We start from the raw sequence: 24,600 nt of genomic DNA on the forward strand, positions 1-24,600 counted from the left end.
CTATGTGGATAGGGGCAGTGGAGGAGTTGGAGGGTTCCACGCAGGACAACTTAGGATGCCCATGCAGCCCCATTTTCACAGAACGGTTGAGGTTGGAAGGGACCTCTGGAGGTCACCTGGTCCAACCCCACCCTGCTCAACCAGGGCCATCTAGAGCCAGCTGCCTCGGAGGGTGTCCAGATGGCTTTTGAATATCTCCAAGCATGGAGACTCCATAATGTCTCTGGGCAACCTGTGCCAGTGCTTGGTCACCCTCACAGTGAAAAACTGTTTTCTCATGGTAGATGGAGCCTCCTGTGTTTCAGTTTGTTGCCATTGCCTCTTGTACTGTCACTGGGCACCAATGAAAAGAGCCTGGCCCCGTCTTCTTGGCACCCTCTCTTCATCTATTTCTGTGCATTGATGAGATTCCCCCCCACCGAGCCTTGTTTTCCCAGCTCTCTCAGCCTTTCCTAATAGGAGAGATGCTCTAAACCCTTAGTCATCTTCGTGGCCCTTTGCTGGATTCTCTCCAGTATGTTCATGTCTCTTGTAGTGGGGAGCCCAGGACGGGACTCAGTACTCCAGGTGTGACCTCAGCAGTGCTGAAGAGGTGGGAAGGATCACCTACCTCAGACTGCTTGCAAGACTCCTCCTGGTGCCGCCCAGGATGCCGTCAGCTGCCTCTGCCACTCTAGTGAATTAACCTTGGGTGGCTGCCAAATGCCCATCAAGCCGCTCTCTCTCTCTCCCCTTCCTCAGTGGGACAGGGGGAGAAAATAAGATGCAAAAGGTCCTGTGTCAAAATAAAGACGGGTAGATTGCTTACCAATCACAGGCAAAGAAGAACAGGGGGGAATTAATGTATTGCCAATTAAAAATAAAGTAGGATAATGAGAAGTGACGACAAAATTAACCCCCCCCCCACCCCCACCCCGGGCCCCCTCTTCTTCCCAGGCTCAACTTTACTCCTTCGTTCCTGAGACTTCTACCTGCTCCCTGCCCCAAGCAGTGCAGGGAGATGAGGAAGAGGGATTGCAGTCAGTTCATAACACTTTGACTCTTCCACTCCTTCCTCCTCACACTTTTCCCCTGCTCCAGTGTGGGGTCGTCTCCTCGGGGCACGGTCCTTCAGGAAAAGACTGCTATAGTGTGGGTGCAACGGTTCCTGCCGGAAAACTTGCTGCTGTCTAGGCTTCTCTCCATGGGCCACAGATGCTGCCAGGAGCCTGCTCCAGCAGGGGATCTCCATGGGCTGCAGGTTCCTTCAGGTCACCTCCACCTGCTGCAACACTGGGTCCTCCATGGGCTGCAGCATGGATATCTCCTACAGCATGGTTGTCTATGGGCTGCACGGGCCCAGCCTGCTTCGCCACAGTCTTCTGCATGCACTACTGGCAACTGGTTGCTGCCTCCAGGCTCTTTTGTTGTGATTAGCTGGCTGAGTTAATCCTGCAACAAGGGATGTGTGTGGCCTAGCACAGGCGTGAAGGTCAGGTGATATGGGCAGTACAGTACAGCACAAAACATGCCTACGCCGACTCCAGAGCACTTGTGATGTGGATCCCTGCATCTCTGATGTGTGAGACTCCTCCTGTTAGCACCACTACACTCCAATCCTTGACCCACATACTGTTGACCTTTTTTCACCAATATTGTAATTTGCGGGTTGCATGCAGAAGCTACCGGCCCTGTGAGTGAGAAAGGGAGAACCTCTACCAATCATTTCTCAACTGAATTCCTTCCCCTCCACTGTCTCCAGGAGCCCTGCCTTCAGCAACGAGCTGTGGCCAGCAGTAGGCCTCTCAGGCTCCAGGAAGCAGCCAGTCAACCAGTCAAATGGGGATGCATGTTATTCTCATTCCTTCTGAAGCCAGGCTCTGGGTTTGTGTACAGAGTTGTACAACCTCATCACATGGGCGTGTACCTGTGTCTGCAACTTTACAGAAGAACCGTAAGATCTAACAGAAGACCAAACACCATAAATACAGCAGGTGCCATAAATACAGCTGACATAAGCATGCTGAATAGCTCTCCCGAGTCCTCCGTGTGCTACTGTTTTACCTGCCCATATTCCTTTTGTATCACTTGCATATTTCTCCCTTGAGTTCCAGCTTTGAAACTTGTAGCCGAATAGGAAAGTGAGTTTTCCTCAACACTCCTGTAAAAAGCTGTTTCTGGAAGTCACCAGGGGAGTAGCAAAGTCCAAGTTTCAGTTTTCCCATTTGCCCTGGCACATATCACCCAAAAAGTCGTGACTGTGCCTCTGAGCCTTTCACCAAATCACAAGATGGTTGACGCTGGAAGGCACCTCAGGAGGTCATCTGGTCCATCCCGCCAGCTCAATTCGGCACAGCTAGAGCCGGTTGCCCAGGACCATGCCCAGATAGCTTTTGAATATTTCCAAGCATGGAGACTCCAAAACCTCTCCGGGCAACCTGTGCCAGTGCTCGGTCACCCTCAGAGTAACGAAAATGTTTCCTGACTTTCAGAATGATCCTCCCTCCCGTGTTTCAGTTTGAGTGCATTGCCTCTTGACCTGTCACTGGGCACAACTAAAAAGAGCCTGGCCCTGTCTTCTTTGTACCCTCTCTTCAGGTATTTCAATTCATTGATGAGATCCCCCCCCGAGCCTTCCTTTTTCCATGGTAAACCATACCATCTCTCTCTCTCTCCAGTCCCATAATCAGCTACGTGGCGCTTCACTGGACTCTCTCCAGTATGTTCATGCCTCCCTTGTACTGGGGAGCCAGGAAGGGGAGCCAGTACTGCAGGGATGAGCTCTCCAGTGCTGAATAGGGAGGGAAGGATCACCTCCCTCAGCCTGCTGGCAACACACCTCCTGCTGCAGCCCAAGATACCATTAGGTGCCTTTGACTCAAGGGCACATTCCTGGGTCATGCTCAAGTTGCTGTCCACCAGAACCTTCAGGTCCTTTATGGAGAATGTGCTTCCCATTTGAGTAGCCCCCAACCTTCCTTGGTGCCTTTAGTTGTTCCTTCTCAGGCAAAGGACTTTGTCCTTCCTCTTGCTGAACTGCATGAGGTTCCTGTCAGCCCATTTCTACAGCCTGTGGAGGTCCCTGGGGATGGCAGCACAACCCTCTGGTGTATCAGCCACTCCTCACAGGTTGGTGTCATCTGCAAATTTGGCGAGGGTGCACGCTGTCCCATCGTCCAGATCATTAAGGAAGATGTCAAACAGGATTGGAGCCAGTATTGACCCCTAGGGCACACCGCTAGTTGCTGGCCTCCAACTAGGCTGCGTGCCACTGGGTGGCTGCCAGCCACCATCTGGTCCCAGCCATGCAGACTGGTTTTGATCCACCTCACTGTTTGATCATCCAGGCCAGACTTTATTAGCTTCTCTATGAGGATCTTACAGAAGACAGTCTCGAAAGCGTTCCTGAAGTCATAGTAGCCAATATCCACTGCTCTCCCCGTCTCCAAAGCCAGTCATTTCATCACACAAGCTGGTTATCCCGTTGGTCGTGCGTGAATTCCCCTAGGTGGATCGTGATGACATTCTTGTCCTTCGTCTGCCTGGAAATGGTTCCGAGGATGAGTTGCTCCATCACCTTCCCAGGGCAGCCTGGCAGTCAGAAAGTCTTTTCTGTACAGAGCAATTACTGTACTTATTAATACTAGTATAGTGGCAAGTGAAACGAATAGTGGGCATGAGAACAGGTCTAGAATGGCGGGGGTGTTGGAGGTAAAACCACCAGACATGTCCCACCACATGGCAACAGCAGCAACAGCCGCTCATTCAGCAGACTGAATACCTCGACTTTGCTGCGTTGTTCATCAGGTTCCAGCAAGGACAGTATCTCATGTTCCAAATTTGCAGTAAATGGAAGAAGATTGTTTAGGAAGCCTCCGGTTCCTAATACTGGGAGGAGGGTCCATTATTGCTGAATTAATTGGTGGCACTATCATATTTTTTATGGTTCTATTTATATTTAGTGGCTGTTATTCTAGTTTTGTTGCTAGGAATGGTTCTATTCTTCTATTGTTATTACTATTCTCTTTATAAGTTATGGTTCTCTTGTGGTCACAGCAGGTCATCGTGTGCAATATGGGTGCAGTCTCCCTATCACTAGACTAAGAGTGGAAGACTGCAAGCGTTATTTTCCCATTTTGTGGGATGTTACTTCATCCTGTCGGGCTTTTAAGGTACATGTCTGCTGATTGGCTCAGGATGTGCATGGGTCTTCTGTGGCACCATTTAGACAGCATTTAGCCACAGCCCATTCCTGACATCCTTGAACGTCTAGTGCAACGGTATAAGTAGATGTAGAGAGGTCTACCCGTGGAATAATTAATTTATGCGCCCAAAGCCTTCTTGCCAGTGTCACCCGCAGGACAACTGCTCACCTGTACTGTGTGTCCACGGAGGCTTATCAGTCGTCCCTTGGGCTCCCAGTATTGCAGTTGTGTTGGCACAAAGACTTGGCTTAGCAGGGCATGGCCTACAGATGCGGGCATTTCCCAAATCCTGGAGATACTGGGCCGTGATGGCTTTCTCAACTTGGCCGTGCTTGTTTCATAGCAGCCAGTTGCCTACTTTGACGTAAGGAGGCTGTGTAGTATTGTTTAGGCCACGTGCTGTGGCACATGCCGCTAAGGCAGCTGTTTGCAGTCTGACAACTGCGGATGCCAGTCTGTGGGTTTACTGTGCCACCAGCTGACCAACCAGCTTTGAGAGGGCTTTCAGTTTGACTGTCCACGCGGTCTAGGGCTGCCCCTCCTCATCCTAGCGCTTCAGACAACTCACACGTCATGCAATGTTTCACATGCTCTGAGTGAACTGCGAGCTGTAATTCTTAACTCTTTGGCGTATATGAGGAATTAAGGGCACCTACATTGCAATTCCAAGAGAGCTGATGTTCACTTCCGGTTCAGGACTTTCCCATGTGAACAGAGCAGCCACAGCATGATCAGGCATTGCGGATGGCGTACGAATGCTCTGACTCTGGGGACTGTGTGGACTCCCCCACATGCCTAATTTTACCAAAATTTAACCAGGATCTAGCAAAACGTATTCCTACTGTATGTCATCGTTCAGGTGCCTCTGTCCTGTGCAATGATACATAAGAGTCTCATCCTTCTTCCACATCCAGTTTCAAGCTATCCTTCTAGCCTGAGCGAGAGGTGAAGCAGTAACAACAGTTTGATTAGCTAGCTAAAGCAGCAGCATAACAACTGATCAGCACCCGGAGCTGTAGTATAGGATAAGAACATGCATTGGGGCTGACGCCACATGGGTGGCAACACCAGGCTCTTCCACTATGATTTGGCAGCTCAGTTCATCCTGCAACAGGGAAACGTGCAGCACAGCGCATTGCAGGTTGTCCTGAGCTATGGGCAGCCCAAAACAAGCCCGTGCCTACACAGGTCAGCCTACTACGGGGATCACCAACTTGTCCCTGGAAAAGAGTCTTCTGGTTAGGACTACTACGTGCACCCAAAGCACTCGGGGTTTTGTGCCAGTGTTTCCATCACTTCACCTGGCTTGTTGCAATGAGCAGCATTAGAGCGATGTGCTGGTTGAACAGCCCTGCTGGTTTTCAGGCACGTTTCAGGGTGACAAGATCCAGCCGAGGAGATGTGTGGTGCAGGGACGAGCAGGTATGGAGTGACTCTGCGGTGCACTCCCAGGCCCATCTTCCGCTCTGGTCATGTGGCCTGGTGCTGACGGCGTGCCATCGGGCCCACACGGCCCATGCTCCCGAGGAAGGGCCGGGAGCCTCCTGGAGCCGGAAAGGTCGCAGCTGCGCCTGGCCGAGGCGCCGACGCCCTTCGGCAGGGCTCGGCAGGGCGGCAAGCCGGGAGAGCGCCGGAGCCGCGCTGGGAGGCAAGGGACAGGAGCCTTCGTCTGCCGGGGCGCCGCGCTCCTCCTCTGCCGACGCCCCTGCCCCGCGCCCCTCCCCGCGCCCCCCCTTCTCCTCCGCCGAAGGGGCCGCGGCACCGGGGGGCCGGGCCGGGTCTGTTGGGGGCGGGCAGAGGCGTCGGCGCTGCCCCGGCGAGGGGCCGAGCCGGCGGGGCGGGCGGGAGCGGGCCCGAGCGCGGCTCCGCTCGGCTCCTCTCCGGCTCCCGGCGGGCCCTTCGGCCCCGGCCGTCCCCGGCGCGGCAGGGCGTGATGGCGCCCGGGCTGGGGCCGTGGCTCCTGGCCTTGTCCTTGGCCGCGGGGCCGGCAGGTGAGAGCCGGGCGGGGAGGGCAGCGAGCCCGGGGCTGGGCCCGGGGCTGGGGCTGCCCGCGGGCGGCCCTGCCCGTCCCGGGGCGCCGGGGCCGCGGCTGCTCCCGCGCCGGGCGCGCTGTGGCCTGGCGCTCGCCTTGCTTAGCGGGGAGCGGGTGGGGTGGGCGGGAGAGGGAGAGGGTTGGGGAGAGGCAGAGGGAGAGGGAGAGGGAGAAGGAGAGGGAGAGGGTTGGGGAGAGGGAAGGGGAGGGGGAGGGGGAGGGGGAGAGGGCGAGGGCGAGGGAGTGAGGGAGGGGGAGGCTTTCGGGCAGCGGGTCGGGGCCGGAGTGTCGGGAGCGGGCGCGGCTCAGCCCCGAGGCGGGCAGGCGGGGCATTGCCCCAGCGCGGGGGTTTGCCGGGAGAGAGGCGGGTGTCGGCTGTCGCTGTGCCGGGGCGGGGGGCGCCGGGGCGTCGGGTGAACGTCCTGATCGGGCCGTGGGCGCGCCCTGCCCGGCTGCCTGCGCTGTCCGTCCGCAGGGGTGTGGGCGCAGCTGAGGCTGGTGGAGGCCGGCGGAGGGCTGCGAGCGCCCGGGGACGCCGTGCTCCTCTCCTGCCGCGGGTCCGGCTTCAACTTCGAGGACTATTATCTTTGGTGGTACCGTCAGGCACCCGGTGGCACACTGGAGTGGGTGTCCTTGATCAGCTATGATTCCTCAGTCATTCGATTCGGGCAGTCAGTGCAGGGTCGAGCCACGGTGTCCCGGGACAATTCCCGGTCCGAGTCATCTCTGTCCCTGCGTGCCCTGCGCCCCCGGGACTCTGCCCGCTACTTCTGCGCTGTTCACACGGGGACAGGAAATCCAGCTGAGCTTTAACACAAACCTCCTGCCAGGGTCCCGGCTCTGGGCCTCGGAGCTGGAAGGCAGGGGCGTTGGTACATTTGTCCAGGGCTGCTCTCAGAGAGTTGTGTAGATACAGCATACGGTTTGATTCTCACGGGGACGCGCTACCTTTTTGTGTCCCCAAATGAGCTCTAACCCTTCTGCTTGCCTTCTTCCCATGTCTCACGCCAATCCTCACTCCTCTCACGCTCCAAAACCGCTTTGCCTTTGGTAACATGTTTTGCTGTTTCCATCGTTTCCCGGTAGGGCGGGTACCCAGTCGTGGCCCAAGTGGTGAGGTGTGTGAATAGCCCTGCTCTGGTTTTGAGCGTGGCTCACGTCGACTCATTCGAGCCCATCAGTTTTGCTGCCTGAGGAGCGAGCAGAGGCAATGGGGAAAGTACAGAGGGTCATTTGGGAGCTCACTGGGAGAATGGGGAATTCTGTGCTTCTCTCCCAGATCTGAGACTGTAACGGGAGCAAGAGCTTGTGAGCATGTGTGTTTGCAGCTGCTGGATCCTGGAGATCACAAGCAGAAGCCCAGGGAGGCGGTGGAGTAGTTGAAGCGATTGCTTGAGCTGTTCCTGCCTGTTCATCCTGTCTCCCGGGGTTGCAGGTGCCCTTTCTCAGGTGCAGACAGAGGCCTCTGGGCCCACGGTAGGGAAGGTCTCGGAGTCTCCCATGCTTACCTGCCACATCTCTGGTGTACCCATCACCGACAGACCCATCACCGACAGCAGCTATGCTTGGGACTGGATCGGTGAGACTCCTGGCAGAGAGCTGCAGCATATAGTGCTGCAGTATCCTTTCACGGGACTCCAGCACATTGCTTCATCCTTCCAGACCCGAGTGACCAGCTCTGCAGACCTCTCCAGGAACCAGCTGTCACTGGAAGTGCTCTCACCATCAGCTGCAGACACGGCCACCTATTTCTGCAGCACCAGCGAGTTGGAAAAGGGCACAGTGCTTGAAACAGAGGCAGGGCCAGGGCAGAACTGGAAGGAGGGGGTTTGAATCCAGCCAGGTCTTTTGGGGTTGCCTGCAAGAAGGCTTCTCAGGAAGAGTCTGGGCTGGCTTTCCTGGAAAGGGGCACAGGGGCGCTGCAGCAGCAGCAGCAGCAGCAGCAGCAGCAGCGTCTCCCACAAGCACACACAAAACCATGAACATGTTGTTAACCTTCTTCCATATTCCCAAGTGTCTCTGACAGGCAGAAAGTGGCAGAGAAGGAGGTTTGTTTAGGAATCAGCTCAACAAGCCTTGGAGAACTCAAATTTGAACATGGAAATCCAGGGCTGAATTGTCTTTTGAAACCTCATGTTGTTGAGGGAGCCCCAGAGTGTGCGAGAGCAGGAGCTGAGCTGCAGAGTGTCTTTTCCCCCAGACATGATGAATAGTCTCTTTGCTTTGTGGTTAGCGTTGGCTCCATGTGCATATCTGCTCACGTGTGTACGCTGATGGCCCGCATGGATTTTTGTGGGGCCCCCAACAAGGAGGGATATGGAGGGTGGGCCCTGGGCCAGAATCCCACTCCAGCCCTGCATGGCTTTGGGGGCCATAGGGAACCCGGCATGTCCTACCATGTAGGACCCAGGTAGCCCCAAGTGGCCCTGGGGCACCCTACACCACCCTGGCCTGCATCCCCCTGCTTCTTTTCCCAGCCTCCAGTTTCAATGGGTTCCTCTACTCTCTGCAACTGCCCTTCCCACCCCTGTCCTGGGGATCCCCTCCCCAGGAGGCCAGGCTGGAGCACCCAAGGAAAGAGAGGGGAGGGGAAGGCTTCAGACAGTCTGTGGAGGGGCAGTGTGGAGGGCCACTGTGGAGTGGGCAGTTTTCCCCCAAATGGTGGTACCCATCAAGGTGGTGACGCTTTGTCAGGGCTCAGTAGGTGTGCCATCCTGTGGCTGCAAAGGTCCTAGGGGGAGCTCTGGGTTCCTGCTGCGTAGGATGAGAACGGAGAAGGGAGTGTCCCTGCTCTGCTGAGCAGCCCCAGCAGCCTGGTGCCCGCTGAATCCTGTGCACATGAGTTTTGGGAGATAAGTTGGGGGGCTTGGGCCTGCACATCTTTCCCAGAACTTCCGCACCAAGGACAACCCAGGTCTCACCTGCTGACAGCCCTGTAGGTCCTTTGCTGCTTGGGGGCTCTGGGAGGCCCTTGCCAAGGAAGAAGCAGCTGGAGAAGTGTCAAGACAAGGGATCGAGTGGAGGAGTAGTGTGCTGGGCCAGAGCAGAGGGGGCAGGGTGGGGAGCACATCTGCCCAGGGGTGCCCTGTCCAAGCGGAGCTGGGCTCAGGGCGGTCTTACCCGGGAGCAGCAGCTCAGCAGCAGCAAGGGACAGGGGGCCAGAGGGAGGAGAGGAGAACCTGCCACCCCCAGGGCCAGCTCCAAAGTGCCGGCAGCACCCTGCTGTCCTTCCTCAGAGGAAGGTCGAGGGTGGCTCTACAGCCACACATCACCTTTTGCCCACCGGAGGTTTCCCTGCCAAGCGAGTGCTCTGTTATTGCACCCTGCAGGGTGAGAGACACTCGGGAGTGCACCAGCAGCTTCAGCTTCTCCTGCTCCTCCAGCCCCCGCCGCTCGCCTTCCCTGTTGTCATAGACCGAGGGAGTGGCTGGGAGTGGCTAGGAGGGACTGCAGTCACAGAGGCACAGACAGGGACGATGTGGGCAGAACTGCTCTGTGGGCAGAGAGAAGCTGGAGAGAGGCGAGACAGAGCGGGCCTGGCCATGTGGACTGCCATGTGTGGGGGGTTATTGTCCATCGTAGGTAAGTGAAAGGAAGGGCTGATGCCCCACAGGAACTGAGCATGCCCCTCTGCTCTGCACGGCTCTGTGGAGAAGAAAGGCCGACCGCTTGCAGCCTGGCCTGGCCCCCAGCTCTACCTCCCCAGCCATCCCTGCAGAGCACAGTGGGAACAGCCCTCCTCCTCTTCTAGCCGTGAGTTAGGCACCACCGCCCAGCCTGCCTCCCCTGCAGTGTGGGGACAGGCAGGGCACCTACCTGCTACTTGTGATTTGGTGAAAGGCTCAGAGGCAAAGACAAAGGGATTTGTCCCCCCTGGTGCAAAACCTTCCTGCTTCAAATGGGAAAAATCAGAAAAAGTTCCCTGTCTGAGAGGGAAAAGGAGGGAGGGAAACGTGGGGCCTCCCTCCTCGTGAGCCCTGATTCCTGGTACCAGCTCTGTTCCTCTGCCCATCTTTGCCAGCTGGGTTCAAAGAGAAGGATTTCGTCCTACCTCTGGTCCAGTGCCATCACAGTGCCTCCACCAGCGTTGCCCTGACCTTTGCTGAATCTCGGAGTGATCATGGCTTGTTTTCGCTCTCTGCAGCAGTCACTGGCCAGGTGGCCTTGGAGCAACACATCAGGGAACTGGCCGTGCGAGAGGGAGATGGAGTCACCTTCCAGTGCAGCATGAGTGGAGACAGTATGAGCAGGTACTACATGTTCTGGTACCGACAGGGGCCACGTGGCTCCCTGGACTGGATTTTCCGGGAGGGTGATGCCTATGGAGAAGGTTTCCAGGATCGCTTGAAGGGAACAGTGGAGAGCTCCCAGAACAGATTCACACTGCAGATTGAGGCAGCAAAGCAAGGGGATGAAGCAGCGTATTACTGTGGCGCTAGGCTCACCCTGGAGCAGGTCTGCAGCAGAGTTGACCAAAACCCGACTGATAGAGAATGCAGGCTTCTCAGCATTTCTTTGTAGCAGCCGCTAACCAGAGGTGGGTGTCGTGCAATGGCAGGTGCAGGAAACAGACCTTTGGCATGCTTGCAGTAAAAGGCAGTGAAGGGAAGCGTGGTTGAAGGGCTGAGACCATTTATGGTCCAAGAGGAGCTTGCGCAGGTGTGCTCTGGTGGAGTCACTGAGGCAGTGGGTGGAGGAGCTGCAGAAGGAAGTTAGCAGGCTGCACTGTATCATCGTGGGTGAAGAAGAAGAAATAGAGTATTTTTTGAGACTTTGGAAGAAGAAATACTAGAGCCCCATGGCACTGACCTCCAAGGAGTAGCAGACTAGGAGCTTCAACATCAAACAGGCAGCACCTTGGAGAAGCAGGTGCCGTGATCTCTGATGACCCATTGGAACAGGATATCACTTAGTCCCTTTCCTCCAAAGTACCAACCAGCAACAGATATGAAGCCGTGGCAGAAGACAAAATCAATGACCAAGATTCACAGGGAGAACCGCAGCAGCAGCACGTACTAAAATTAGTAAAGGAAGCAGCAAGTCCTGGTAGTGGGTAACTCTCTGCTGAGGGGCACTGCGATATCCGTCTGTTGGCCAGTCAAGAGAAATTTGCTGCTTGTCAGGAGCCAAGATCCAGGATGTCTTAGAGGGACTGCCACCACTGGTAAAAAGCACAGACTCCTATCCCCTACTTCTTTTCCACGTGGTAACGCAAAACAAGCAGGATGGATAAGCGCACCTACCAGAGTAGTGGGGAATGCCCCCCAACCCTTTCCAAAGTCAGGAACCCTAAGTCCAGCCACCGCTAGTGCATGTATACCAATGCACACGTCTGGGCAACAAACAGAGGGAACTTGAGCCAAGTCTGAGAGTTATGATGTCATAAGAATCACAGAAACTTGGTAGGAAGTGTCACATGACTGGAAGAACACAACGGATGGCTGCAAACTCTCTTGGAACAATGGAAAGGGAAGAAGAGGAGGTGGAGTTGCACGTTGTGTAAAAGAGAAATTTGAGTGTACGGAGGTGGGCTATGGAGACCACAAAAGTTCTACCCAATGCTTTTGGATGGAGATTAGAAAGATCGTCACCAAGGGGCATCTTACGTTAGGTACCTGTTACCGATGTCCCAATCAGGATGACGAGGCTGCGAAACCTTAGTTTGGCTGCTCAGGGAAGTCTTGGGCCAACAGAACCTGATCCTCATGAGTGACTTGAGTTACCTGGACATTTGTTGGGAAAACAACATAGCAGTGCACAGGTCATCCACCAGGTTCCTGGAATGCATTGAGGACTGCTTTCTGCTACAGATGCTGGACATGCTGACTAGGAACAGCACATTGCTAGATTTACTGCTCACAGCCCAACAAGACGTAGTTGACACAGCGATCACAACATTGTGGAGTTTAAGATCCTGCTGAGCACACCGAAGACCAGTAATAGGACAAAGACGCTGGATTTTAGAAGAGACAAGTTCAGTATGCTCAGAGCCCAGCTGCGAGGGCTTCCATGGGAAGCATCCATGGAAGGCAAAGGAGCTTGGGAGTGCTGGGAGTTATTCCAGAACAGCCTTCTAGAAGCACAAGAGCAGTCCATCCCCTACAAAGGGAAAGGAAGAAGGCAGAGCAGGAGACCACCCTGGCTTAACAGTGAGCTTTTGGGTGTGCTTAAAAGCAAAAAAGCAGCATCCCGGCTATGGAAAGGCGGCCAAATAGCCATCAAGGAGTACAAGAACTTTGCTAGGGCATGAAGAGATGCAGTTAGGAAGGCTAAGGCTCAGCTAGGACTGAAATTGGTCACAGATGTCAAGGACAAGAAGGAAGGATACTTCAGATACATGAGCAGTAAGCAGAAGCACAGGGAAGACATAGGCCCATTGCTAATCAGGGCAGGGAAACTAGTTACTAATAATGCTGACAAGGCAGAGGTTCACAATACCTTCTTTGTCTCTGTCTCCACCGGTGTAGCTGGGCCCCAGGTCACAGGATCAAGTATGTACAACACCACATGGGTCGGCCCACCAGTAGTGGAGGAAGGGCTGGTCTGCGTCATCTTGCAAGGGCTCAACCCACATAAATCTATGGGCCTGGTTGGAATCCACGCCCGGGGTGTTAAGAGAAGTGGCTGACATTGTTGCAAGGCCACCGTCCATCATATTTGAAAAGTTGTGGAGGTCAGGGGATATCCCTGACGACTGGAAGAGGGCAAATGTCATACCCAACTACAAGAAGGGCCCAGAAGAGGACCCAGGAAACAACAGGCCCATTAGTCTTACTTCAATCCCTGGCAAAGTAACAGAACGAGTTCTCCTAGTAGCTACTATTACCCACATGAAGCAGGTGACTGGGAAAAGCCAGCGCAGATTTACCAAGGGCAAATCATGCCAGACTACCCTGATGACCTTCTACAACAAAATGACATGGGGACAGAAGCAGAGGGTGTTGTTTACCTGGACTTCAGCAAAGTGTTTGACTCTATTTTGCACAGCCTTCTCCTGGACAAACTGGCAAGATACAGATTGGATGGGTGGTCTGTGAGATGAGTAGGAAACTGGGTAACAGGCCGCAGTTTTGTAGGTGATCAATGTGAGTGGTGATCAATGGTTTTAGTCAGGCAGGCAGCCCGTCACAAGTGGGGTCCTCCAGGGATTGGTAATGGGCCCCATGGTGTTCCACATCTTCATAAATGATCTGGATGACGCGCTTGAAAGCATTGTCCTTCATGGCCTGGTTGCAGAGCTATGGGATCATGGGGATGCTCTGCAGCAGCTTACAGGAGTACTGTAGCGGATGGAGCCAGGCTGCTGAGGAAAGAGAGAGGGCAGATCAGCATGGGTCACATTGTGGTGGGTGGCTACTACAGCTCACCTGATCAGGAGGAAGAAGTGGACAAGGTGTGGTGGGTTGACCTTGGCTGGCCACCAGGTGCCCTCCAAGCCACTCTACCAGTCCCCCTCCTCAACTGGACAGGGGGAAAAAATACAATGAAAGGCTCGTGGGTCGAGGTAAGGACAGGGAGATGACCCAGCAATTACCGTCACAGGCAAAACAGACTTGACTTGGGGAAATTAATTAAATTTATTATCAATCTGTCCTGGTTTCGGCAGGGATAGAGTTAATTTCCTTCCTAGTAGCTGGTACAGTGTTTTGGATTTAGGATGAGAACAAAGTTGATAACACACCGATGTTTTAGTTGTTACTAGGTAATGCTTACACCAGCCAAGGACTTTTTAGTTTTCCATGCTCTACTGACTGAGAAGGCTGGAGGTGCACAAGAAGCTGGGAGGGGGCACAGCCAAACTGGCCAAAGGGACATTCCATACTATGTGACGTCATGCTCAGTACATAAACTGGGGAAAGCTGGCCGGGGGGGCCGCTGCTCGGGGACTGGCTGGGCATCGGTTGGCGGGTGGTGAGCAATTGTACTGTGTATTATTATTATCATATTATTATTATTATTATTATTATCATTTTATTTCAATTATTAAACTGTTTTTATCTCAACCCACGAGTTTTTTCTAACTTGTGCTCTTCCAATTCTCTCCCCCATCCCACCGGGTGGGGGGGAGTGAGCGAGTGGCTGCGTGGTGCTTAGTTGCCGACTGAGATTAAACCACGGCAGTCCTTTTTTGGCGCCCAACGTGGGGCTCGAAGGGTTTGAGATAATAATAGATTAACTGGAGTGTATTAAGGAACTTATATCTGTTAATAGTTGTGGGTCACAATGTTGGTTTCTCTGTTCTTGATACTGATTTGTATAATCTGCATCGTGCTCTTTTTCCTGCTGTACATGTTAAAGATTGGTGTTGGTTTTTGCAGTTTGCTGTGGTGTGCAGTGAATAGTGATGTCTCGCTTGTGAGGTTTGTTTTTAGAACATTGACCTTGACGTTAGTGTGGTATGTAAATTTCACAATGAAGCCGTTACTGTACCACGGATACCATTTCGTGGAGACAACTAGCAATTGCAGTAACTTTTCTGAGAGTTTTTTTTATGGAGGAAATACAGAATGGCAGTGTCAGTACCTTCTTCTATGATGTTTCCTCCTTCATTACAGTAACTTTTCAGTATTTTGAACATCCTTGGGCAGTTAAGATACTTCTATTAATACTTCTTGGGAATATTGTTTTGGTTTTGTCTAAAGTTGGTAAGCAATTTAAGAATATCATCCAGAGATCTGCCCCAAGGCTGAATAATTATGAGTGGCAGGGTGTGTGGGACAAGATGGGCAAGTACCTAGGCCAATGAGCACCCCCAGTGTTTTGGAACTTCACCCTTGAGCAAGTGCAGAATCCTGAAAAGTTAGTAGAATATTTGGAAAAAGTATGCTGTCACCCTGCACCCCTCACTCCAGAGAGATGCAGATCATTGCAACGTGCTGGGGCCTGGCCCATGCCTACCGAGCCCTGTTCAACACCATTCAGTGCCCTCAAAGGGAAGAGAAGGTCTCTGGCTCTGACAGTAAAACGACACGCCCTGCGGCCACTCCAACCCCAGCGACATGCCGTGCAGCCACTCAGACCCCGGCGACAGGCCCTGCAGCCACTCCGACCCCAGCAATATGCACTGCAGCTACTCAGACGCCGGCAACAGGCCCTGCGGCCACTCAGACCCGGGCAACACACACTGCGGCCACTCCAACCCTGGCGACAGGCCCTGGGGCCACTCAGACCCCGGCGACATGCGCTGCAGCCACTCAGATCCCGTCGACAGGCCCTGCGGCCACTCAGACCCCGGCGACATGCACTGCGGCCACTCAGACCCCGGCGACAGGCTCTGCGGCCACTCCAACCCCGGCGACAGGCCCTGCGGCCACTCAGACCCCAGCAACACGCCCTGTGGCTGAACCAAAGAACCAGCCTGTGCCGGTATCAGTCGCCCCTGTACACAAGAAGAAATCTTGGAAGCGAAAGTCAGCTCGTTTAGTAAGGGAGGAAGAAGCTTCTTCTAAAAGGGAACCGGAGGAAGAACTGTACGACTACCCTGGAGAAGGGCCATCACGAGAACAGCAGGAGGAGAGCCGGCCGCTGATTGGGGAGGAAGAAGAGGAAGAACTCATAAACGAGGCAGTGACCACCTGATCTCTATCCCTGAGTGAGCTGCGAGATATATGAAAAGATTTCAGCCGCCGTCCAGGTGAGCATATTGTCACCTGGCTGCTCCGATGCTGGGATAATGGGGCCAGTAGCCTGGAATTAGAGGGTAGGGAAGCCAAGCAGCTGGGATCCCTTTCTAGGAAGGGGGCATTGACAAAGCAGTTGGAAAAGGGACACGAGTCCTCAGCCTTTGGAGGCGACTCTTGTCAAGCGTGAAGGAAAGGTATCCCTTTAAGGAAGATGTCATATGTCGCCCAAGCAAGTGGGCCACCGTGGAGAAGGGTATCCAGTTTCTGAGAGAATTAGCTGTGCTGGAGGTGATTTATGATGACCTGAACAATGAACAACTATCCAAAGATCCAGACGAAGTCAGGTGCACACGACCCATGTGGCGGAAGTTTATAAGGAGCTCACCATCGTCATACGCCAATTCATTGGCAGTGATGACCTGGAATGATGGAGAGGAACAAACAGTGGATGAATTGGCTAGTCAACTCCGGCAATACGAGGAAAGTCTTTCTTCCTCCATCGTCTCGGCTGTGGAGAAACTGTCCGAAAAACTGTCCCGGGAGGTCCAGCAACTCAGAGAGGATAGGTCCTACTCCTCACCTGTACGGACCAGTATCTCGGCTATTAGGAGTCAGCGTTCTTTTGCTCAAGAGAGAGAATATAAAGGGTACACACCACGGGGCACCCTATGGTTTTCTCTGCGTGACCACGGAGAGGACATGAGGAAGTGGGATGGGAAACCTACTGCAGCCCTAGGGGCACGGGTACGTGAATTGCAAGGGAAAACAATCACAGAAAGAGGTTCTTCCAGGAAAATTGCTGCTCCAGTTTCCAGCGGGCAGTTCCCCAGAGAGAGTAGAAGGGCTGATCTTACTCCTGATGTTACTGAAGAAACTTCTGACTCGTACGTACAAGAAATGAGAAATGAGTACTGTGATGAGGATTAGAGGGGCCCTGCCTCCAGCCAGGGGGAGGAAAGGGACAACCGGGTTTACTGGACTGTGTGGATTCGGTGGCCTGGCACATCAGACTCACAGAAGTATAAGGCTCTAGTAGACACCGGTGCACAGTGTACCCTAATGCCATCAAGCTATAGAGGGGCAGAACCCCTCTGTATTTCTGGGGTGACGGGGGGATCCCAACAGCTAACTGTATTGGAAGCCGAAGTGAGTCTAACTGGGAACGAGTGGCAGAAGCACCCCATTGTGACCGGCCCAGATGCTCCGTGCATCCTTGGCATAGACTACCTCAGGAGAGGGTATTTCAAAGACCTAAAAGGGTACCGGTGGGCTTTTGGTATAGCTGCCTTGGAGACGGAGGAAATTAAACAGCTGTCCACCTTGCCTGGTCTCTTGGAGGACCCCTCTGTTGTGGGGTTGCTGAAGGTCGAAGACCAACAAGTGCCAATCGCTACCACCACGGTGCACCGGCGGCAATATCGCACCAACCGAGACTCCTTGATTCCCATTCATGAGCTGATTCGTCGACTGGAGAGCCAAGGAGTGATCAGCAAGACTCGTTCACCCTTTAACAGTCCCATATGGCCAGTGCGGAAGTCTAATGGAGAGTGGAGACTGACAGTAGACTATCGTGGCCTAAATGAAGTCACGCCACCGCTGAGTGCTGCTGTGCCAGACATGCTAGAACTTCAATACGAATTGGAATCAAAGGCAGCCAAGTGGTATGCCACAGTTGATATTGCTAATGCGTTTTTCTCAATCCCTTTGGCAGCGGAGTGCAGGCCACAATTTGCTTTCACTTGGAGGGGTGTCCAGTACACCTGGAACCGACTGCCCCAGGGGTGGAAGCACAGCCCCACCATTTGCCATGGACTGATCCAGACTGCACTAGAACAGGGTGGAGCTCCAGAACACCTGCAATACATTGATGATATCATCGTGTGGGGCAACACAGCAGGAGAAGTTTTTGAAAAAGGGAAGGAAATAGTCCAAATCCTGCTGAAGGCTGGTTTTGCCATAAAACAAAGTAAGGTCAAGGGACCTGCACAGGAGATCCAGTTTTGAGGAATAAAATGGCAGGATGGACGTTGTCAGATCCCAATGGATGTGATCAACAAAATAACAGCCATGTCTCCACCAACTAGCAAAAAGGAAACACAAGCTTTCTTAGGCATTGTGGGTTTTTGGAGAATGCATATTCCAAATTACAGTCTGATTGTAAACCCTCTCTATCAAGTGACCCGAAAGAAGAACGATTTCAAATGGGGCCCTGAGCAACGACAAGCTTTTGAACAAATTAAAGAGGAGATAGTTCATGCAGTAGCCCTGGGGCCAAGGCAAGATGTAAAAAATGTGCTCTACACCGCAGCCGGGGAGAACGGCCCTACCTGGAGCCTCTGGCAGAAAGCACCAGGGGAGACTCGAGGTCAACCCCTAGGGTTTTGGAGTTGGGGATACAGAGGATCCGAGGCCTGCTATACTCCAACAGAAAAGGAGATATTGGCAGCATATGAAGGGGTTTGAGCTGCTTCAGAAGTGATCGGCACTGAAGCACAGCTCCTCCTGGTACCCCGACTGCCGGTGCTAGGCTGGATGTTCAGAGGGAGGGTCCCCTGTACACATCATGCAACTGATGCTACGTGGAGTAAGTGGGTCGCACTGATGACACAACGGGCTCGAATAGGATACCCCAGTCGCCCAGGAATCCTGGAAGTGATCATGGATTGGCCAGAGGGCAAAGATTTTGGAATATTGCCAGAGGAGGAGGTGACGCCTGCTGAGGAGGCCCCAATGTATAGTGAACTACCAGAAAATGAGAAGCAATATGCCCTGTTCACTGATGGGTCCTGTCGTCTTGTGGGAAAGCATCGGAGGTGGAAAGCTGCTGTATGGAGTCCTATGCGACAAGTTGTAGAAACGGCTGAAGGAGAAGGTGAATCGAGCCAATTTGCAGAAGTAAAGGCCATCCAGCTGGCTTTAGACATTGCTGACCGAGAAAAGTGGCCAGTGCTCTATCTCTATACTGACTCATGGATGGTGGCAAAGGCCCTGTGGGGGTGGTTGCAGCAATGGAAGCAGAGCAACTGGCAGCGCAGAGGCAAACCCATCTGGGCTGCCGCATTGTGGCAAGATATTGCTGCCCGGGTGGAGAACCTGGTTGTAAAAGTCCATCACGTAGATGCTGACGTACCCAAGAGTCGGGCCACTGAAGAACATCAAAACAACCAGCAGGTGGATCAGGCTGCTAAGATTGAAGTGGCTCAGGTGGATCTGGACTGGCAACATAAGGGTGAATTATTTCTAGCTCGATGCGCCCATGACACCTCAGGTCACCAAGGAAGAGATGCAACATACAGATGGGCTCGTGATCGAGGGGTGGACTTGACCATGGACACTATTGCGCAGGTTATCCATGAATGCGAAACATGCGCTGCGATCAAGCAAGGCAAACGGTTAAAGCCTCTTTGGTATGGAGGACGATGGCTGAAATATAAATATGGGGAGGCCTGGCAGATCGATTATATCACACTCCCACAAACCCGCCAAGGCAAGCGCCACGTGCTTACAATGGTGGAGGCAACCACCGGATGGCTGGAAACCTATCCCATGCCCCATGCCACTGCCCGGAACACTATCCTGGGCCTTGAAAAGCAAGTCCTATGGCGACATGGCACCCCAGAAAGAATTGAGTCAGACAACGGGACTCATTTCCGAAACAACCTCATAGACACCTGGGCCAAAGAGCACGGCATTGAGTGGGTGTATCACATCCCCTATCATGCACCAGCCTCTGGGAAAATTGAACGATACAATGGACTGTTAAAGACTACACTGAGAGCAATGGGTGGCGGGACGTTCAAACATTGGGATACGCATTTAGCAAAGGCCACCTGGTTAGTCAACACTCGGTGAGGGTCCTGCGAGGGGACGCTGCGGGCCGGCAGCCCGTCCGCAGGGCTCGGCAGGGCGGCAAGCCGGGAGAGCGCCGGAGCCGCGCTGGGAGGCAAGGGACAGGAGCCTTCGTCTGCCGACGCCCCTGCCCCGCGCCCCTCCCCGCGCCCCCCCTTCTCCTCCGCCGAAGGGGCCGCGGCACCGGGGGGCCGGGCCGGGTCTGTTGGGGGCGGGCAGAGGCGTCGGCGCTGCCCCGGCGAGGGGCCGAGCCGGCGGGGCGGGCGGGAGCGGGCCCGAGCGCGGCTCCGCTCGGCTCCTCTCCGGCTCCCGGCGGGCCCTTCGGCCCCGGCCGTCCCCGGCGCGGCAGGGCGTGATGGCGCCCGGGCTGGGGCCGTGGCTCCTGGCCTTGTCCTTGGCCGCGGGGCCGGCAGGTGAGAGCCGGGCGGGGAGGGCAGCGAGCCCGGGGCTGGGCCCGGGGCTGGGGCTGCCCGCGGGCGGCCCTGCCCGTCCCGGGGCGCCGGGGCCGCGGCTGCTCCCGCGCCGGGCGCGCTGTGGCCTGGCGCTCGCCTTGCTTAGCGGGGAGCGGGTGGGGTGGGCGGGAGAGGGAGAGGGTTGGGGAGAGGGAGAGGGAGTGGGAGAGAGAGAGAGGGAGGCGGAGGCTTTCGGGCAGCGGGTCGGGGCCGGAGTGTCGGGAGCGGGCGCGGCTCAGCCCCGAGGCGGGCAGGCGGGGCATTGCCCCGGCGCGGGGGTTTGCCGGGAGAGAGGCGGGTGTCGGCTGTCGCTGTGCCGGGGCGGGGGGCGCCGGGGCGTCGGGTGAACGTCCTGATCGGGCCGTGGGCGCGCCCTGCCCGGCTGCCTGCGCTGTCCGTCCGCAGGGGTGTGGGCGCAGCTGAGGCTGGTGGAGGCCGGCGGAGGGCTGCGAGCGCCCGGGGACTCCGTGCTCCTCTCCTGCCGCGGGTCCGGCTTCAACTTCGTGAATTTTTACATTCGCTGGTACCGTCAGGCGCCCGGTGGCACACTGGAGTGGGTGTCCTTGATCAGATATGATTCCTCAGTCATTCGATTCGGGCAGTCAGTGCAGGGTCGAGCCACGGTGTCCCGGGACAATTCCCGGTCCGAGTCATCTCTGTCCCTGCGTGCCCTGCGCCCCCGGGACTCTGCCCGCTACTTCTGTGCTGTTCACACGGGGACAGGAAATCCAGCTGAGCTTTAACACAAACCTCCTGCCAGGGTCCCGGCTCTGGGCCTCGGAGCTGGAAGGCAGGGGCGTTGGTACATTTGTCCAGGGCTGCTCTCAGAGAGTTGTGTAGATACAGCATACGGTTTGATTCTCACGGGGACGCGCTACCTTTTTGTGTCCCCAAATGAGCTCTAACCCTTCTGCTTGCCTTCTTCCCATGTCTCACGCCAATCCTCACTCCTCTCACGCTCCAAAACCGCTTTGCCTTTGGGAACAAGTTTTGCTGTTTCCATCATTTCCCGGTAGGGCGGGTACCCAGTCGTGGCCCAAGTGGTGAGGTGTGTGAATAGCCCTGCTCTGGTTTTGCGCATGGCTCAGGTCGACTCATTCGAGCCCATCAGTTTTGCTGCCTGAGGAGCGAGCAGAGGCAATGGGGAAAGTACAGAGGGTCATTTGGGAGCTCACTGGGAGAATGGGGAATTCTGTGCTTCTCTCCCAGATCCGAGACTATAACGGGAGCAAGAGCTTGTGAGCATGTGTGTTTGCAGCTGCTGGATCCTGGAGATCACAAGCAGAAGCCCAGGGAGGCGGTGGAGTAGTTGAAGCGATTGCTTGAGCTGTTCCTGCCTGTTCATCCTGTCTCCCGGGGTTGCAGGTGCCCTTTCTCAGGTGCAGACAGAGGCCTCTGGGCCCACGGTAGGGAAGGTCTTGGAGTCTCTCACGCTTACCTGCCACATCTCTGGTGTACCCATCACCGACAGAATTGACAGACACATTGAACGATACAATGGACTGTTAAAGACTACACTGAGAGCAATGGGTGGCGGGACGTTCAAACATTGGGATACGCATTTAGCAAAGGCCACTTGGTTAGTCAACACTCGGGGATCTGCCAATCGAGCAGGCCCTGCCCAGTCAGAACTTTTACGTACTGTAGGTGGGAATAAAGTCCCTGTAGTGCACATAAAAAATATGCTGGGGAAGACAGTCTGGGTTATTCCTGCCTCGGGCAGAGGCAGACCCATCCGTGGGATTGCTTTTGCTCAAGGACCCGGGTGCACTTCGTGGATAATGCGGAAGGATGGGGAAGTCCGATGTGTCCCTCAAGGGGATTTGATTTTGGGTGAGAATAGCCAATGATCTGAATCATGTGATGTTAAGTACTAATTATAGTTATAATAGTTATACTAATAATACACAGATATACTAATCATACTAATAATATTATATGCCATACTAATGTTATTACAATAAGAATCGCCCAGACTAATGAAGAATAACTTCAGTGAAACCAAGCAAAGCACAGTGATGATGGTACCAGAACTGACTTCAACATGGAACAATCCAACACCACATACCATCTCCATTTTTCCTGCCCTGGAAGATTATTATGACAAATGGAGCCCGAAGTCATGGAATAAATGAACCCACCGAACATTTTAGAGGGATGGCCCACAGACGAAGGGAATGATATCTCTGTGTGTGTGTGTATATATATATATGTAGAAAAAAAGGAGGTGGTGATTAATGAAAATGTACTGGAAAATATGAGACTTGAGCATGACGGAGATGGTATAGAATAAGGGGTGGATATTGTCCTGGTTTCGGCAGGGATAGAGTTAATTTCCTTTCTAGTAGCTGGTACAGTGTTTTGGATTTAGGGTGAGAACAAAGTTGATAACGCACCGATGTTTTAGTTGTTGCTAGGTAATGCTTACACCAGCCAAGGACTTTTCAGCTTCCCATGCTCTACTGACTGAGAAGGCTGGAGGTGCACAAGAAGCTGGGAGGGGGCACAGCCAAACTGGCCAAAGGGACATTCCATACCATGTGACGTCATGCTCAGTACATAAACTGGGGAAAGCTGGCCGGGGGGGCCGCTGCTCGGGGACTGGCTGGGCATCGGTCGGTGGGTGGTGAGCAGTTGTACTGTGCATCACTTGCTTTGTGTATTATTATTATTATCATCATATTATTATTATCATTTTATTTCAATTATTAAACTGTTTTTATCTCAACCCACGAGTTTTTTCTAACTTGTGCTCTTCCAATTCTCTCCCCCATCCCACCGGGTGGGGGAAGTGAATGAGCGGCTGCGTGGTGCTTAGTTGCCAACTGAAATTAAACCACGACATTCTATTTACATTTAATGGCTGTTATTCTAGTTTTGTTACTAGGAATGGTTCTATTCTTCTATTGTTATTACTATTCTCTTTATAAGTTATGGTTCTCTTGTGGTCACAGCAGGTCATCGTGTGCAATATGGGTGCAGTCTCCCTATCACTAGACTAAGAGTGGAAGACTGTAAGCGTTATTTTCCCATTTTGTGGGATGTTACTTCATCCTGTCGGGTTTTAAGGTACATGTCTGCTGATTGGCTCAGGATGTGCATGGGTCTTCTGTGGCACCATTTAGACAGCATTTAGCCACAGCCCATTCCTGACATCCTTGAACATCTAAGTGCAACGGTATAAGTAGATGTAGAGAGGTCTACCCGTGGAATAATTAATTTATGCGCCCAAAGCCTTCTTGCCAGTGTCACCCGCAGGACAACTGCTCACCTGTACTGTGTGTCCACGGAGGCTTATCAGTCGTCCCTTGGGCTCTCAGTATTGCGGTTGTGTTGGCACAAAGACTTGGCTTAGCAGGGCATGGCCTACAGATGCGGGCATTTCCCAAATCCTGGAGATACTGGGCCGTGATGGCTTTCTCAACTTGGCCGTGCTTGTTTCATAGCAGCCAGTTGCCTACTTTGACGTAAGGAGGCTGCGTACTATTGTTTAGGCCGCGTGCTGTGGCACATGCCGCTAAGGCAGCTGTTTGCAGTCTGACAACTGCGGATGCCAGTCTGTGGGTTTACTGTGCCACCAGCTGACCAACCAGCTTTGAGAGGGCTTTCAGTTTGACTGTCCACGCGGTCTAGGGCTGCCCCTCCTAATCCTAGCGCTTCAGACAACTCACACGTCATGCAGTGTTTCACATGCTCTGAGTGAACTGCGAGCTGTAATTCTTAACTCTTTGGCGTATATGAGGAATTAAGGGCACCTACACTGCAATTCCAAGAGAGCTGATGTTCACTTCCTTTTCAGGACTTTTCCATGTGAACAGAGCAGCCACAGCATGATCAGGCATTGCGGATGGCGTACGAATGCTCTGACTCTGGGGACTGTGTGGACTCCCCCACATGCCTAATTTTACCAAAATTTAACCAGGATCTAGCAAAACGTATTCCTACTGTATGTCATCGTTCAGGTGCCTCTGTCCTGTGCAATGATACATAAGAGTCTCATCCTTCTTCCACATCCAGTTTCAAGCTATCCTTCTAGCCTGAGCGAGAGGTGAAGCAGTAACAACAGTTCGATTAGCTAGCTAAAGCAGCAGCATAACAACTGATCAGCACCCGGAGCTGTAGTATAGGATAAGAACATGCATTGGAGCTGACGCCACATGGGTGGCAACACCAGGCTCTTCCACTATGATTTGGCAGCTCAGTTCATCCTGCAACAGGGAAACGTGCAGCACAGCGCATTGCAGGTTGTCCTGAGCTATGGGCAGCCCAAAACAAGCCCGTGCCTACACAGGTCAGCCTACTACGGGGATCACCAACTTGTCCCTGGAAAAGAGTCTTCTGGTTAGGACTACTACGTGCACCCAAAGCACTCGGGGTTTAGTGCCAGTGTTTCCATCACTTCACCTGGCTTGTTGCAATGAGCAGCATTAGAGCGATGTGCTGGTTGAACAGCCCTGCTG

The 24,600-nt window shown here is 53.9% G+C and overlaps 1 protein-coding gene and 1 gene segment (V, D, J or C); both read left to right on the forward strand.

Moving 5' to 3' along the window:
- The window catches only part of LOC143169279 (M1-specific T cell receptor alpha chain-like), a 342,482-nt gene that overhangs the window by 155,609 nt on the left and 162,273 nt on the right, over nt 1-24,600 (forward strand). The gene's annotated exons all lie outside the window — the stretch shown is intronic.
- Nucleotides 6,055-8,516, forward strand: LOC143169283 (Ig heavy chain V region 6.96-like). The segment is given in 2 exon segments: nt 6,055-6,175; nt 6,692-8,516. Coding segments are annotated over 2 exon segments (396 nt in total).

Source organism: Aptenodytes patagonicus, chromosome 20, assembly GCF_965638725.1.
Source record: "Aptenodytes patagonicus chromosome 20, bAptPat1.pri.cur, whole genome shotgun sequence".
NCBI lineage: Eukaryota > Metazoa > Chordata > Aves > Sphenisciformes > Spheniscidae > Aptenodytes > Aptenodytes patagonicus.